Source organism: Macrobrachium rosenbergii, chromosome 23 (genome assembly GCF_040412425.1).
Source record: "Macrobrachium rosenbergii isolate ZJJX-2024 chromosome 23, ASM4041242v1, whole genome shotgun sequence".
In the NCBI taxonomy this organism is placed as follows: domain Eukaryota; kingdom Metazoa; phylum Arthropoda; class Malacostraca; order Decapoda; family Palaemonidae; genus Macrobrachium; species Macrobrachium rosenbergii.
Window position 1 is genome coordinate 35,536,965 of NC_089763.1, and position 16,120 is coordinate 35,553,084.

Genomic DNA, 16,120 nt, shown 5'->3' on the forward strand with positions numbered 1-16,120 from the left:
CATTCCTCTATAATGGGCGACAAAAATCCCTGCGCTGCAAAGCTGTGAACTCGAAATTGACACTCAGTCGAAAGAGAGAGTCCAAAGTTCCCCATGGATATGTAAAGGTATGACTAACGTCGGGTTTTCTTCATATTTTTGTTATCAGTAGTCCGATGCTATCTGTGCCCCCATCACTCGGTAGTACGTTCAAGGGAATTATAATAAACAAGAAGCTTCTACGTTATCTATGGATATGGGTTTTGCTTATATATTTTGTACATAAACATATGCACATATGTATGTATGTATGCGCGACCTGACATACGGAAATCTTCAGTTTATTTGTCAATTGCTTTATTAATTTTATATTTATCCTAATTGTTTTTTGTCTTTCGTAGTTAATTGTTTGCTTCTCAATTTCATTTTGTGTGTTACTGTAGCCCTAGGGCTTGCAATAATAATAATAATAATAATAATAATAATAATAATAATAATAATAATAATACGCAATTCTATATAGGTACACCTGTGCGCTCGACCCCAAGTACAAAAAGGCGCCCCAGAGATGTAAAACCCCCACACCCTGATATCTAAAAAGCGCCCCAAAAAATAAAAAAAAACTGATACGGCTCATCGAGTACTTTTTTCCGAAGGACACCAACCAGTGCCGTCTTGGATCAGAGTTCAAAGTAACCGCCGACGGAGGCACCCATCGTACGACATGCGCGGCGGCGGCGCAGACGGCGGGAATCCACGTGTCGGAACGCCCTTACATCATGGTATATTTCGGGTCTATGAGTCGCCAAGACGGCGGTTTGACCTTGGAGGACGCGTTAAATCCTCTCGCGGATGTCGCCCGAGGAATTTGCTGGGGTCCTTTAAGCGTCCCTACAGGACGCGGATATGAGGAAATGGTGGGCGGTGCTTCGGCGGGTGTGTATGTGTGCGCTTATGCGAGTGGTAAGCGAGTGCGTGCGTGCGTGCGTGTGTTCTGAGTGCCTACCCTAGGCTCGCTCTCTCTCTCTCTCTAAGCCTGGTGGTGCCACCTCAGTATCCCAGCAGCTGTGGTACTCGAAGGGTGGCTGGCTGACGGAACCTTCTTCTCTCGGACCTTCGGAGGAACCGGTATCGGACCTGACGTGACGCGATGAGTGGTGAAAGTGCAAAGGACAAGACGACACAAGTGCGGGTGTGGTGCGATGGATGGTAAGTTCCAAGTTCCGACGGGAGCCGTTTCCTCGCGATTTCGCCTCGAAAATGATACATAAAGGGAGTGGACGTTACTGGACGTTACCTGGGTTATTTGACAGTCTTCGCCATGTCATCGTGCGGAGTGTGACTTGACTGTGTGACCTTCGTCTCGAAGGCGAATACAGTCGCCTTGTGTCTTAGAAAGCGAAGTAAATGATAGGGAATTCGCTCCATTAGATACGAGAGGCCTCGAGTGTTTGTCATTCGGAAAACACTGCAGACGATGTCGAAAGTCACTCGTTCGGTTGCATCGGCCCTGGCTTCGGTTTGGTTTGACGTGTTCTTGCCCTACGCGATCCTTAGGAAGTGTCTGTAGGGATCAGAATAATAAATGATTTTACCAGAAGTATGATGTAATGATTTTTTTACATGAATCTTGAGCAACCGCCGCACTGGAAGGAAGCCAAAGTCTCGAGTGATACTTGTGAATAATGCAGCCAGTACGTGAGATCAATGGGCGGGCCTCCTGCAGTCAACTTTTGTGTATCTTACCCCGGTCTACATTATTATCGTCACGAATGGGCCGAATCCGCCCCACTATTGATCTGATACTTCACCCCCTGCCGATCTAAATACAGATGAACTTAAAGTTGTTATCGTAAAGTACGTGATGCGGTCACTTACAAAGATGGAAGGTCACCATCCGCCCTTTCAAACACCTGTCCGCTTCTTGGCAGGAGGCCTACTATTTTGGCAACGGTTGGGAGGAGGCTTTTATTTCATGGTGTCTTTGTTAATCCTGTTGTTTTCCTCCCTCGAGTCATTTCGCGATCGTACTTCGTCGTGTTTTGTGTTTACGCGGTAACCATGGGTCTGTGCATAAGCAACGTCATGAAACTGCCTTCGTTAATTATAATTGCTTAAAACACATATAAAAGACCTAACTCATTATATGGCCTACGTTTTTAGGCCTATTTCCCCCTAATGAGGAGCCAAATTCTTTGACAAAGGACCCGTTGCCCTGTATCATGTTCTTAACCAGTAGGTTAAAATTATATAGGCTTCAGTAGGCCAAACAATTGACTTTAGTTTGACCTCTGTATTAGACCTGTGGTTAGGTTAGGTACCAGTATCCTATCCTAAGCACAGTATTTTATATACTTTATATATTGATGTATTAATTGTCTTACCATAATGAAGGTATGGTACCATTTTTTGATAGCAACCAATACTGTCACCTGATGATGGGATGATATTTAAAAGCAGATTGCCCAACTCCTCAATGTAAATTCAGATTCTCTCTCTCTCTCTCTCTCTCTCTCTCTCTCTCTCTCTCTCTCTCTCTCTCTCTCTCTCTCAGGGAGAGCAGATAGGCATCAATGCAGTATTTCAAGTCCCATTTGTTCTCTTTATTATTCAACTATTCCAGACATATAGGCTGTACGCATCAAACCGAAAAAATATGAAAAGATATTTGTCTTATTGACAAGGTGCACACAAATATTTAAAAACTGGTATTAGTCTGACATACACGCACCAACACAGTTGAGTATTGTACTCCAGTTTAATTCAGATATAGATCTTGCCTTTACACTTGCTTATATAAGTCATGCACATATACCTGTTGAAGGTACTGTAATGTGAATTCCAGAAACCAATGGATGTCAATATCATCAGTAGATTGGCTACTTCCTAGTCTTAAGAATATGTACATTAGTGTACTGTGCACTTTTTTTTAAACTTATACTGAAACTTTCTCAAGTTATATAGTAGTTTTGTTTTGTATATCCTTGTGTGTATTTATTTATCACCATTTCCTGTAACTTGTCCCTCTCAGCAGGTTGATTTCCCTATGGAACCCCCCTTGGGTTTGTAGTCTATTGACTCTGTCCTTAAGTATTTTCAGTTGAAGACTAAGGAAAGAGAAAGTACAAAACCAGTATTAGACTAGAGACTTGGATTTGTATAATTGAAAAATACAGCATTGATTACTATACATAATTGGTTTCAAGTACTATACAATTGGAGAATGATTTATTCACAGGATTTCCTTATCTAGAAAAGTACAGTACATATATGCCCGTGAAAGATAGGACAAATCCATACTCAGAAAGCTCTCTGGTAATTGGTTGAACTGTTTGACCCATTGTTAGATCAGTTGTACCCAGTCTTATGTGACTAGCTGTAGCAAGTCTCTTTTGGGTGATGGTCAGTGTATTCATCAAATTATATGGAGGACAGCCAAGTATCACTGCTTATAGAGAATGTTAACAGTAGAAGTCATAATTTATTGGAAAAACTTTGCTACATAGTGGGAGTTCACTGATTGTCTGTAAGGGGCCAGAATATCATTATTCGGGTCTATTGCTATATATCATTATAGTACTCCAGTTGGCCTTGAAATCAACAATAGTTTTATAGTGTTTATTTATTTGAGGAAATTTGCTGTTAAATACCAAATTAAAGTCCACAATAATAGATATCCACAAGCAACTTGGTTAATTTATCTTTTAAAATACCTTTCAAAATATCTCCTAAAAGGTTATAATATGATACCCCACAGGTTGAAATTTTAAGTTTACATATTATTTTGAAAGGATATTTCCTTTTAATCACACTCGCTCACTCTCTCTTTGCTGTAGTCAGAAGAAGCCACTCTGATACTCGTGAAAATGTGATAATTCTACCTTTATGGCACATTGTCCGTTCTCAGAGCATCAGGTAGGTTCTCCTAAGCAGAAATCAATAAAAAAAAAAAGGCATCCGAAAATTGATAAGATTTAACTTTTTCCCATTGTAGAATTGTGTTATTCATTCTTTCTAGCAAACTGTGTCAGTGTTACTTCATAGATTCCATAGATGTCACTTCATGAGAATGGGCTGTAAACTGGCATATGTTAGTTTCACTTGTGGGGTTTCTTCACGTTTAGGGGAGAAAAGAGGAAAATTGAAGACCCTCAGTGTTTGTTTATTTGCTTTTCAAGGATATGCTGCATTCCATACATTTTCATGCTACTGACACTGTATGAATTAATTACAGTATAGAATTTTTCACCAAAAGTTTCTGTGTATACTGCAGGCTGTCACGGTAAGTTACAAGTCAAGAACAACAGTACTGTACTTTACACAGTACTGAGTAATACAGTTTACAGTCAAGAACAACAGTACAGTACTGTACTTTACACAGTACTGAGTAGTACAGTTTACAGTCAAGAACAACAGTACTGTACTTTACACATTACTGTGTAGTACAGTGTACAGTCAAGAACAACAGTACTGTACTTTACACTGTGTTTTATAGTACAGTGTACAGTCGAGGTTGTGGATGTAAAACTTACACTGAAACACAGCAGTTTACAGTAGTTCCAATGTGGTTAAGAATCCCTCACAATTTAGCAGGCATGCTTGAGAGATTTTGTGTTGTCATAATTATAGATTATTCAGAATGAGTTACCCAGCCGTAGAACTTTGTGATGAATGGAAGAAAAGTTTTTGGTATATCTCCTCTCTGTTTATTTGACTGCTATTGCCCTGAACACAGTCTTCTGAAGCATTGTACTGTTCTTTTGCAAATTAGAACTGGCCTGTTATAGTGTGGTGTAACTTTTTACCAGAAGACAAGGGTGGATTATTATTATTAATATTCAGAAGATGAACCCTATTCATATGGAACAAGTCCACAGGGACCATTGGTTTGAAATTCAAGCTTTCAAAGAATATGGTGCTCATTAGGAAGAAGTAAAGAGAAATACAGAAAGAAGAGATCTTGCTTATTAAAAAAGAAACAATAAATCAATAAATAAATAAAAATGTATTAAAATGCAACGGTCACATAACATAAAAGGAAGTCAAAAGTGGTGATTTTTGTCAGAATTTGATCATTCAGTATTTTCCATATGTGGAAAGAAACTCATCATGTCACCCCAAAGCTCTATTATAGTTGACGAATGTTATTCGCTTTCAGTGAAGTTTCATGATGTTATTAAAATTCCTTTGGGAGCTTTGTATTCTAGACTCTAGTGTGATGTGACTTTTTATCAGTGTGATGTGTCTTATCTGATAAAAAAGATTGTTGCTCTTTGAAGAGTCAGTTTTTGGTTATGAGTCAAAGCTTGTGTTATGTAACTGAACGTATTACTTTTACTGTACTTTACTTTTTCTTTGCATACTGATAGCAAATGACTGGGCTATAGGAAGTATCAGTAAAGAGGTCCCTTTTCAGTTATTAAAAGATACATATCTTTATACTTGTCTTGTGAGGAATCTTATAGCCAAACAGGCCATCGATTTGGAATAGCAGTTAAGGATAAGCATTTAAAGTTAAAAGATGTACTCATGTTCATTAAATGACACTATTTCAAGCAAAACTTCGGTTCAGACATGCTTAGCATCACCTCAAGATGCAATCAGAGAAATAAACACATATTTCCCGTAATGCATTCATAAGATATTTTAAGTTCAGTATAGAGTACTTGTCATTAAAGAAGAGTAAACACTTAGGATAAATAGGCCAGAGGAGAAAAACATTGAAAAAATATTCCTTCCAGCAAAGAGAATCTTTCAAGACCATCTGGAGTTTTATGGCTTCTAGGGATGTAAGGCAAAGAAAAGGAACAAAAATCGTAGCAGTAGCAGAGGAAATACTGTACTGTACAGTATTAGAAAATGTACTGAAAAAAAAAAAAACTATATTCCAGGGTTTTTTGATACAAGAATCAGTGCTCAGAAAGGTGAACCAGTAAATAGCCGCTGTTTCAGGATGAACTGTAGGGGAAACGTCTGACCCTAGTGCAGTATCCCTATGGCACACAAATCCCACAAGAGAGTAGAAGCCTTTGGTTTAGAGGTCGAAGCAACACGTGCTTCGTAGATTCCTGAATGCTGTTAGTTTTTTGTGACTTGTTGCTGCATTTACGTTTATTTCTTTGTTGTTTGATTTAAGTATTTTTTTTAAATACTGTATTGGCATTCTTTGTAAGCTTTTGCAAATCGGTTGCCATTCAGTGGCAGTAATAATGTTAATTGGCGTACAGCCTTGATTTACTTGAAGATTATGCATTTTGTCATGATGTAAGCACTGAAACGAAAAACTTTGAACAAATACTTGGAAGGATTGTCAAATAAATATCTTGGAAGCTGAGAGTCTGGAGGCCTAGTGAGGAGTGAACTGAAGGGAACATGAAAAGCAAGAAAGGCTCTACAGTAGGCACACAGTATGTAGGATGGTAGGAGGGAAAGCATTGCAGACTGATACCCCATCTTTCTTGCATCATTTCAGCTTTGCGATGGGGAACTTTCATTAGTCTCTCCAAAGCTGTGATGAACAGAATTTTTGTAGTTCCATGTTTGTTCCTCTATTGTTCATCTCTTGAAGATCTTGTTATCTATCAAGAGATAGGCTACACCCCAGGGTTGACCAGAGTAAGGCAACTGACTCCTTCTCCCCTGCCGTTGACTCCTGACGGTTTGGGCAACTGAGCTTGCAGCCCTCATGGGTACCAGATCGGTGCTAGACCACTGAGCCTGGTCCCCCTTTTGTACAGTGTAGAAAATTCATGATTTTGCTTGATATTTGGAACACTGTACTGTACTGTACTTAGAATTTCTTACTGTGGGTGTCATATTTACTCAGTTAATTGTCGGAGAAGCCATGGATGAAGACCTAGCCCAGATAGATGTTCAGCTGGAAAGTGGATTGATCATACAGAAGAGAGTGGAAAGCACCTGGCAGAAGTGGGCATCCACACCGAAGAACAGTATTCTAGTAAAGGAAGCACAAACGACCTAAAACAGGTCGCATTGATTTTATCACTATTATAAATATACGGGGCCTTACGAACAATGCCTAACTTTTATGAGACGTTTCTCAAAAGTCAGATGTGAGTCAAAAGTTACACCTAACATAGTTGAAGCTTCAGAATCATTCTGCAAAGTTCCACCCACCTGAATGTTTACCCGATGCTATTTGTGTATGTCTTACAGATATTGAATATACTCACTGAGTTCACTTTCTTTTCAGTTATGATATGGTTCACTTTGGTCATGCCAATTCCTTGCGTCAGGCTAAGGCCATGGGAGATTACTTGATTGTTGGCGTACACACAGATGAAGAAATTGCCAAGCACAAAGGCCCACCTGTATTTACACAAGAAGAAAGGCAAGTAGAAAGTACGGCAAGAAAGTTCTTGTGAACGGGCTTTGATTCTGTCCTAGTTTATATTTACAGAGATTAAGTTGTTGACAGTTTGCCAGGGTGTCAGTAGAATGGATGAAGATTGTTTTTATGTTTGTCATAAAGTCAGGGAGTGTGAAAGTGTCATATTGTATTCTATGAAGTTTAGAGTATATGTAAAAGGGAGAAGTTACTTACTAACCATTAATGGGACAAAAGAAGATTGTATCCATCTTTTATGTACTGGTATGTAGTAGATGCTTTCTCTAGTACTGTATGCCCAAGTCATCATAGGTTTTAATGCAGCATACCTTCCCATAAATTACAGTCTTCAAAACCCAATAACTTTTGAAAGTAATATGTAACAGCCCATGAAGGCTACTAATCACACTGGATAATATAAGTATTGTTTTTGTTCAACAGTGTAAGCTTTTATGAATGATGCTTCTTAACTACACAAGTTAGTTCCTAGCTTGCTCGCAGTCATTAGACAGCATAGAGAATAAAAAGATAAAAAGATTATCGACTGTACTTGTAACGTCTCAGTTTCATCCTGGTGTACTGCAGTATATATTATTAACATGGGAGTACCTTTATCGAGTTGAGCTTGTGCTATACTGCATACTGTATTGTATACATCCTCTCTTTGGTTATATGCTACTGAAGTGATGGCTGTTATTAAAGCTCACAATTTGGAAACCTGGAATTGTATAATTCTGTGGTAAAATTTATAATCCTATGCCAGTGGATTAGGGTAGAATTTTTTATAAAAAACTTTTTATATTCTTTTTTTTTTGCAGATACAAGATGGTCCGAGCAATAAAATGGGTTGATGAGGTCATTGAAGGTGCTCCTTACGTTACGACAATAGAAACCTTAGATAAATACAACTGCGACTTTTGCGTACATGGAGGTGAGTAGAAGTGATATTTGGTTTGTGATTTTTACACTTATTTAATTTTATTAACAGGGCATATTTGCTATACTGTACAGTTTATTTTGAAACAATACACTCGGTAATATTCCTGAAAAGACATCAAGTATTAGAATAGTCCATGCAAGTAAAATCTCTGAGACAGATAATGTCGTTAAAGTAACACCTTTAACATTTAACTTAATTAAGTGCTTTAATGAGACCTCTCACTCGATTGGGCGTGAAGGATTCAGTCACAAATTAGACTTGATAACTAAGTGAAAAACTCATAAAGTGCACAAACATCCAAGTGTGAAAGGAGAGCTGCTAAGCGAACAGAAGAAAAGTAAAAGGCCAGACCATTGCAGTTTAAGGCAATGTAGAGAGACTAATGAAGTATGCTCCTGTCAATCTCTTGTTTATTTTCAGATGACATCACAATGACAGCTGATGGAGTTGATACCTACCATATAGTAAAAAAAGCCCAAAGATACAAGTAAGTTCCTGATGTATCTTTTTATGTTGCCCCTATCCCCACTTCCTTTCATCCAACTCATTGTCCAACCTCTCTAACTATTACTTATTAGTGCAGTTGTGAGGGTTGCCTCCGAGTTTCATCTTTAGATCTTTGTGCATCATTTCATTGATTTTCCAGATCGCTTTATCTTGCCGCCCAACAACCCCATTTTCTTCTTTTTACTGTCTTTTAAGATCTGAATGGCTGAAAGTGCCTCACTGCTTGGCCTTACAGCATACATTTCTTGATCCTTTCATCTTGCCCTTACAAGTGAATTTTTAATTTTCATACGAAAAGAATGTTCAGTCTCGACAAATATTTCCAACAGTGTGTTTTGTACAGCAATCTCGAGAAGTTCCACCTTCTTCCTCGAGATTAGAATGTAATGGAAATAGGGACAGTTAGTTATTCAGTTTATTTCTGTAATCAAACAAGCACTGGATATAGCTTACACATCTGTTTTTGCAGTAAGAAGATTTATATGACTTACACGGTATTAATAACTGTAAGACACTGTATAGAAACCACTGAGTCACATTTATAAACTTGATTATAATATGTTATACATCTTCATGTGCTTTGTTAGAGTATAAGCACTTGCTGTTGTAGTGTCTTCAATCCTGAATGACATGATTGTCTACATTATTAAACATCATTTACCAGACCTTGAAATTTCATCCATCAGTTGAATTTTGTTCACTGCATATGCTCATTCATTAGTGATGTTACAGTTTTTGTACATGGTTATTTAAGCAGTTTGAGACTATTTTAACTGAAATAAATTATGTAACCAGCTGGCTTGGTTTTCAAAAAATTGCATGCAGCATTGGAAAAGAATACATGGATTTTTTACTGTTTAATTGCAGTAGTTTGATTTATGTAAACATTATGTGTAATACAGTACAGTACAGTATAACATAGAAGGTGTCCAAATTTTTTTATTAGAGTTAAAGCATAAGTTTTCATTTCTAATAAATAATGTATAGTTTATAATAGAAGGTTAGTCATTTTAATGATGTAGCAATTAGCATTTGTTAGTTCAGTGTTAACTGAAAATATGTAATATATTCTTCTTCCATTTTATTCACAGAGAATGTAAGAGAACAGAAGGTGTCAGCACAACTGACTTAGTCGGGAGAATGCTTCTAATGACTCGACAACACCAACAGGTTGGTTCTGCATTTTTGTATGATAATTTGGTCATCCCTTAGCAATGTTATCTTTTTGGAGACACGTTTCACTCTGCTAGAAGAAAAATTACCTAAGAATTTGATTATACTGATTATTGAATAACTAAGATTAAAGAATTTTAAGATTTTTTCTTTGCCTCCAACTCTAGAAGAGAAATAGTGTATGATATTGTTATCAGAATTGAAATAACCACGTAGCTTTTATATACACATGAGCAACTGTATACTGTAGTAACTGCATTCTTGTTGTAATGTGCTGTAATCTGTAGGTGGGAGAAGCAGAATATCGAGTAGAGCGCAGTCACTCTGATAGTCTAGGTACAGACGCAAGTGCTCAATCACCGTGGACTGGGGTTACACAGTTCCTCCCAACGACACAAAAAATTATGCAGTTTTCTTCAGGCCTTACACCAAAAGTAAGTTAAATTCCGTGTTTCATGATTGCTATGTAGAAAGTTGTTTATGATAGTAGATGTGACTTGTCGGCCACTGATAAACTTACAGTATTCATCTTACGAAATTCTCCTTGTATTTGTTATTTTTATTTGTTTATATTATTTATTTGTTAAATTATTTTTTCTTTTCTAATAACTTATATCCTCTTTCTATATATCCTGTTACATTTGATTACTTCTTTCAAATGAACACATTCTTTGGAAGCTTGAATTTCAAGTGGGCTTGTTCCATATGAATAAGGTTCATCTTCTGAATATAATAATAATAATAATAATAATAATAATAATAATAATAATAATAATAATAAGAAGAAGAAATGTAAAAAGTTGTACAAGAATCTTTTACGAGGTGATTAGCAACCAGTAATCTGTACTTTGCTGTGAATGAAGAATTAGAGGAATTTATTTCTGGTGGTAGAAATTCATTTCCCGGTATAATGTGGTTCGGATTCCACAATAAGCTGTAGGTCCCGTTGCTAGGTAACCAAGAGGTTCTTAGCCACATAAAATAAGTCTAATCCTTCGAGCCAGCCTTAGGAGAGCTGTTAATCAGCTCAGTGGTCGGGTTAAACTAAAGTATACTTAACTTTTGTCCTTTCTGCATAACATCATTTGCTTTTTTTTTTGTCTCATTGCAGACAGGTGATAAGATTGTTTATGTAGCGGGTGCCTTTGACTTATTCCACGTGGGCCACCTTGACTTCCTAGAAAAAGCTCGCCAGGAGGGCGATTTCTTGATAGTTGGGCTACACACAGACCCAGTCGTCAACCGTTATAAAGGTGCAAACTATCCTATCATGAACTTACATGAGCGTGTTCTCTCAGTATTAGCTTGCAAGGTATGTATTTCCTTTGTATTCATTCAGCATTAGTAAGAGTTTAAGACTCTGAAACATATTATAGAGTATGTATGTTGCTTTTGGGCTTTATTAATGGCCCATAGTCAGTCAACCTTTTGACCCAGTGGCAAAATTTCTATTGAAATGAAAATAAATAGCCACATTTGGTCAAGTGGGTTAGCCCTGAAATTGTATAGGTAATTCATTTAAGTAAATAATCAGTGTTTACGAAACTGTTTAATAAACTTTGATATAGATGTATGCAGTAATGTCTAAGAATTAAGATGTGAGATTCAGATATAAAGTATAAAAGGCATGGGAAAGTCTTTAAAGGGCATGAGAAAGGAGTTTAGTACTATAGTAGGTATTGATTACAGTGACACAACCATGATAATATAGTAGAGCGCCTGACTACAAAAATAATGATTTGTATGAATTAATATTTATAACTGTACATTATCACTGAGTAACCACATTAAATGGACACCTTGTAGTAATAACAGAAAAACTATGTAAAATCTAATAAAAGATTCAGTCCCTATAAAGGTAAACTTAGACAGAGAGTGTTACTTTGTATGGTCAGATTTATTTACAAAATCTTAAACCACTAAGGTGGAAATCAGTGTTATGAGATGTAGCATGAGATAAGGAAAAATTGCCAGTTGTGTAACAACATGTGCACATAGGCTCACAGGTACAGTATGGTACCTGTAATGCACAAAAGTCTTACATCCAGATTACCTTCATGGCATTCTGAGTAAATAGCCGAGTATTCTTCACTGCAAACAAAAAATTGGATTGTAACATGCCACAGATCTTTGGTGAGCTGCACAAGGAGGAAAAATTGAGAAAAGTTTTTCAGGTTTGTGGTCATATTGATATGTTATTTTTTTTATTTTAGGCATTTATTGACATTAGAGAATTTATACATTTTGTTTATAGCTTTTATTAGACCTTTGTTTACAGCACTGTAGTTATTATCCTTTTTACATACCTGTAACGTCCTTTACAGTATGTTAGCGAGGTTGTGATTGGTGCTCCATACTCTGTTACTTCGGACCTCATGGACCAGTTGAAAGTGGATTTGGTGTGCCACGGAATGACCGAACTCATGCCAGATGTTGATGGAAGTGATCCTTATGCTGAACCAAAGAACAGAAATAAATTCAAGATACTTAATTCTGGAAATGAAATGACAACACAGAGGATAGTGGAAAGAATTATTGAACACAGGTAAGTGTTTAACCAGTTGGCAGAAAATTTACATACTATAGTACTCTGCCTTATTCCTCTTTTCTTAAAAAATATTAACTGCTGTATTGATAAAATGCCAAATCACTAGGAAGGTAAGATCAAAAGTCAAATTAAGTACTGTACTGATAGAATGGTAGCAGAAAAAAATGATTCACAATACTGTTTGCTGAAGCAGTTGAAGATTGTAACAGCATAGTTTGGTGAAATAAAAGAGACATATAAGTGCTGCAGTTCACTTGTGCACTTGACTCAGACTCGAGTGCATAAAGGAACAGTAGTGGTGTTGTAGAGCCAAGTGCCAGTGTCCTCATATTGCAATACATTGTCTTAATAGGTGTTTCCTACTTGTTTTAGCCACCTTCAAATAAAGCTTCTGTGCTCTCTTAGCACTGAGAGTATGGAGGTAATTGGATGAGAGATTTTAGGTCATAGGATATCGTTGGTTGTTCAATCATCTTTTCAGAAAGTTATGGGTTGGTCTTTCATCCTAGATTTGATGTGTCCTTATATACAACAACTAATTTTAGTTGCTCTTCTGATAGTGACGTAAGTTCCTGCCACAAAAAGTACATAGTGCAAGTGTCTTTTTATTGTTCTTTTTCATGTGAATTATACCAGTGCATATTCTTGGTAATCCTGTTGTTTTCTTTAGGTATTTTGGGTATCCCTGTTATGCTCATAGACTATCAGATCTTATTTATGAAACCTCTTGATGGACCAGTTTTATTTCATTTGTTGTTTGACTTACGGCAATTTGAGATTTGTTTAGAAAACTCCTTGTCTTTACCATTGGAGGTGATATCAAGTTATTACTTTGGCTGGAATATATACTATTATGAGTGTTTTAGAACTGGATATGTATATTTTTGCAGCATTTGAGTTTCTGTTTAAAACAGCACTGTCTACTGTCTCTTTTGTTTAACAGTACTTCACATTTCTTTTGAAAAAATTGGCATGTACTAACGGCTAATTTTACTATACATTGCTGCACTCTGATTACCCTAGGAGACATGGCAACCCTCTTCTCTTCTGAAAAGCTGTACATGTACAGTAGTTGATGAACTGGCTGGCAAATTTAAAATAAGAAATGAGTTTGAGAATTATAGATACTAATTCCTTTTGTAAACCATGACTGTGTCTGTTTATCAGTTCTGCTTTTGTCTGTCTCATCCCTACAAGTATGGCAATGGAGATGTTTATGAAATAGTCATTTTTGTGTTTCAGAAACTGATCTTTGACATCTCTGGTGTGTTTTCGGTAGTTCGTTTGAGAAAAACTTGTCTTTCTTGTAGATACTCTACCCATCAACCATGGCATGCTTTCATCTGCTCCTCTACATAAATAACACGCAAAATCAATAACTGATCTGTGCTGTTAATTTTAACCTGAACAGTTTATGAACCAGTACAGGTACATTTAAAACGGTTATCCATCTTGACTCTCACTGTACAAAACACTTGAATATTGTCGCCGAATCCGAAGATAGATTTGTGCGGAATTGCATATGAAACAACCGTAATCCAATGCACTGCAGGTTTTAACTGAGGCACTGATTTTATTCCACTTCAAGTAGACTTAGTGCAAGTTACTAACACGCTCTATTTCCTTCACAGATTAGATTACGAAGTCCGCAATAAAAAGAAGGAAAAGAAGGAGAAGGCTGCTTATGCCGCATACATCAAAGCCAAAGAGGAGGGAAGAGTTGACATTGCGCCCGTGAAGGTTGAGTGACATTGCGCCCTAGTCTAAAGGACTCGAATTCGGAATAGGAGATGCAATTGTTTGAAGTTTTATCCTGAAGACGCACGTTGTTAAGAGGCACTGTCACCTTTTACAGTTTTTGGAAATATTTGGGCACCAGTAATACCTAATGTATTTGATTGAAATATATAATATATATATATACCATGTATATTGCATTCATTAATAACCTATTATGTGCTACACTGCAGGAGATCAAATCATTTGAACCACCACATTATCTTGAATGTGTATGATAACCAACATCTAAGTAAACCGAAAGAAACTATTTTGTTTTCATTAACCTTCTATTAAATTACTGGTATGAGATTCCTCAGATTAGGCCTTTGAAATAGGACTCCTAAGTTCAAAAATACAAAACAAGCCTTTTTGGGATGACATTATGTCCCTTATTCTTCAAACATCAAGTACTGTACTTTGATCCAGAATGACTACCTTTTGTTTAAAGATAAATTTAACAAGAATGTTATACATGATCACAAATCAGTCATCAGTCAAGCTTAAAATTTTATTTACGCTCGGCATTGGTAAGAAAAGAATGGCCTCATACAATACTTGATAATTGGCTGTGCTGAGCAAAATAAGTTGTAAATATTCTGGAAATGAGGTAACCACTGCAGGCAGAACAAGTACAGTAGTTTTGAAGTAAAGCTTTTTAACTTCAAACTGGCTTACACTATCGATCCTCTAAACTTGGTAAGAGAAGGTTATAGCCTCCGAGTTATACTTATTCCTAGTTAAGTCCTGTTTTCTCTGACGTCATTGCAGTTTTTAAGTTTATGGAGGGATTTTCAAGAATGGCAACATGTACTTTAAAAGATTTAAAGGTACGGCACCTTTAAAACTGGAGATTTCGGAAGGATCTTTAAGAACAGACAGCTACTTTTGAAAATCACATTGTCTCACTCATATTGGTAATGCAAAGTAACTGAAGAGGTTGCGCTAGTCCTGATGGCATGAAAAATGGAAAAAGACGAGAACCGTCGGGAATAACGGCTCTTCGAAAAATCAATGCTTAGTGACCTGACCTCACTAAACCGCATGAAAGTATGATATAGTTAAAGCGAGAAACGGGATCAGAAGAGTGAGATAAGAGCATTGGGGCAATACAATAGTACTATACAAAAGTGAAATGGATGTATTTCCGTATGTAACAATTACGTGAGAGCCAGGTACAATGTCAAAAATGTAGTAGTAGTAGTAGTAGTAGTAGTAGTAGTAGTAGTAGTAGTAGTAGTAGTAGTAGTAGTAGTAGTATTTGAGAACTTTAGAATTACAGTTCTGTAAGGGCTCTCCTAACCACCTCTAATGTCAGTGTCTTGATTGGTCCCTTGTCATGTCATAATCCCCCGATTCATATAATATATATTCTCAGCAAATTCTCAAATTTTTGTGTAGTCTGTTCCGTTATTTCATATTTTATTCTCTGTGATGCATTACAGTGAGGGAGAGAGAGAGAGAGAGAGAGAGAGAGAGAGAGAGAGAGAGAGAGAGAGAGAGAGAGAGAGAGAGAGAGAGAGAGAGAGAGAGAGAGAGAAGGGGGGAGGAATATAATGTATATAGTTGCGTTCATACTTTATAACTGCGAATCGTGGATGATGCAAAAAGTGTAAACATTAAGGACTTCGTACATCTGCACATAGGGCTCATTAACAGCACATTGAACATTATTTATTCTCATATATTATTATTATTATTATTATTATTATTATTATTATTATTATTATTATTATTATTATTATTATTATTATTATTATTATTATTATTATATTAAGGAATGATTTTATACCAGTAAACAAGGCAGAATTCCTAAAAGGGGAAAAAAGGGAAGAAGTGCAAAGCGATG

General features: G+C 36.7%; 1 protein-coding gene across 2 annotated transcripts; it reads left to right on the forward strand.

Annotated features, from left to right (window-relative positions):
- The first annotated feature begins 661 nt into the window (after positions 1 to 661).
- Positions 662 to 14,542, forward strand: Pect (phosphoethanolamine cytidylyltransferase). 2 transcript variants are annotated; one of them, XM_067125610.1, is made up of 9 exons: positions 662 to 1,188; positions 7,193 to 7,330; positions 8,146 to 8,258; positions 8,688 to 8,754; positions 9,866 to 9,944; positions 10,235 to 10,381; positions 11,059 to 11,259; positions 12,272 to 12,492; positions 14,127 to 14,542. In XM_067125610.1, the coding sequence occupies exons 1-9, from the start codon at positions 1,130 to 1,132 to the stop codon at positions 14,242 to 14,244; spliced, it is 1,143 nt and encodes a 380-aa protein (XP_066981711.1). In that variant the 5' UTR covers positions 662 to 1,129; the 3' UTR covers positions 14,245 to 14,542. The 2 variants fall into 2 exon arrangements, with proteins under 2 accessions (XP_066981711.1, XP_066981712.1); XM_067125611.1 differs by lacking the exon at positions 662 to 1,188 and adding an exon at positions 1,673 to 1,836.
- Positions 14,543 to 16,120: the final 1,578 nt, after the last annotated feature.

Coding starts and splice junctions, on each gene's coding strand:
- Pect (XM_067125610.1), top strand. CDS start 1,130: ATGAGTGGTGAAAGTGCAAAGGACAAGACGACACAAGTGCGGGTGTGG. Junction 9,945..10,234: donor TGACTCGACAACACCAACAG/GTTGGTTCTGCA, acceptor TGTAATCTGTAG/GTGGGAGAAGCAGAATATCG. Junction 11,260..12,271: donor TCTCAGTATTAGCTTGCAAG/GTATGTATTTCC, acceptor CGTCCTTTACAG/TATGTTAGCGAGGTTGTGAT.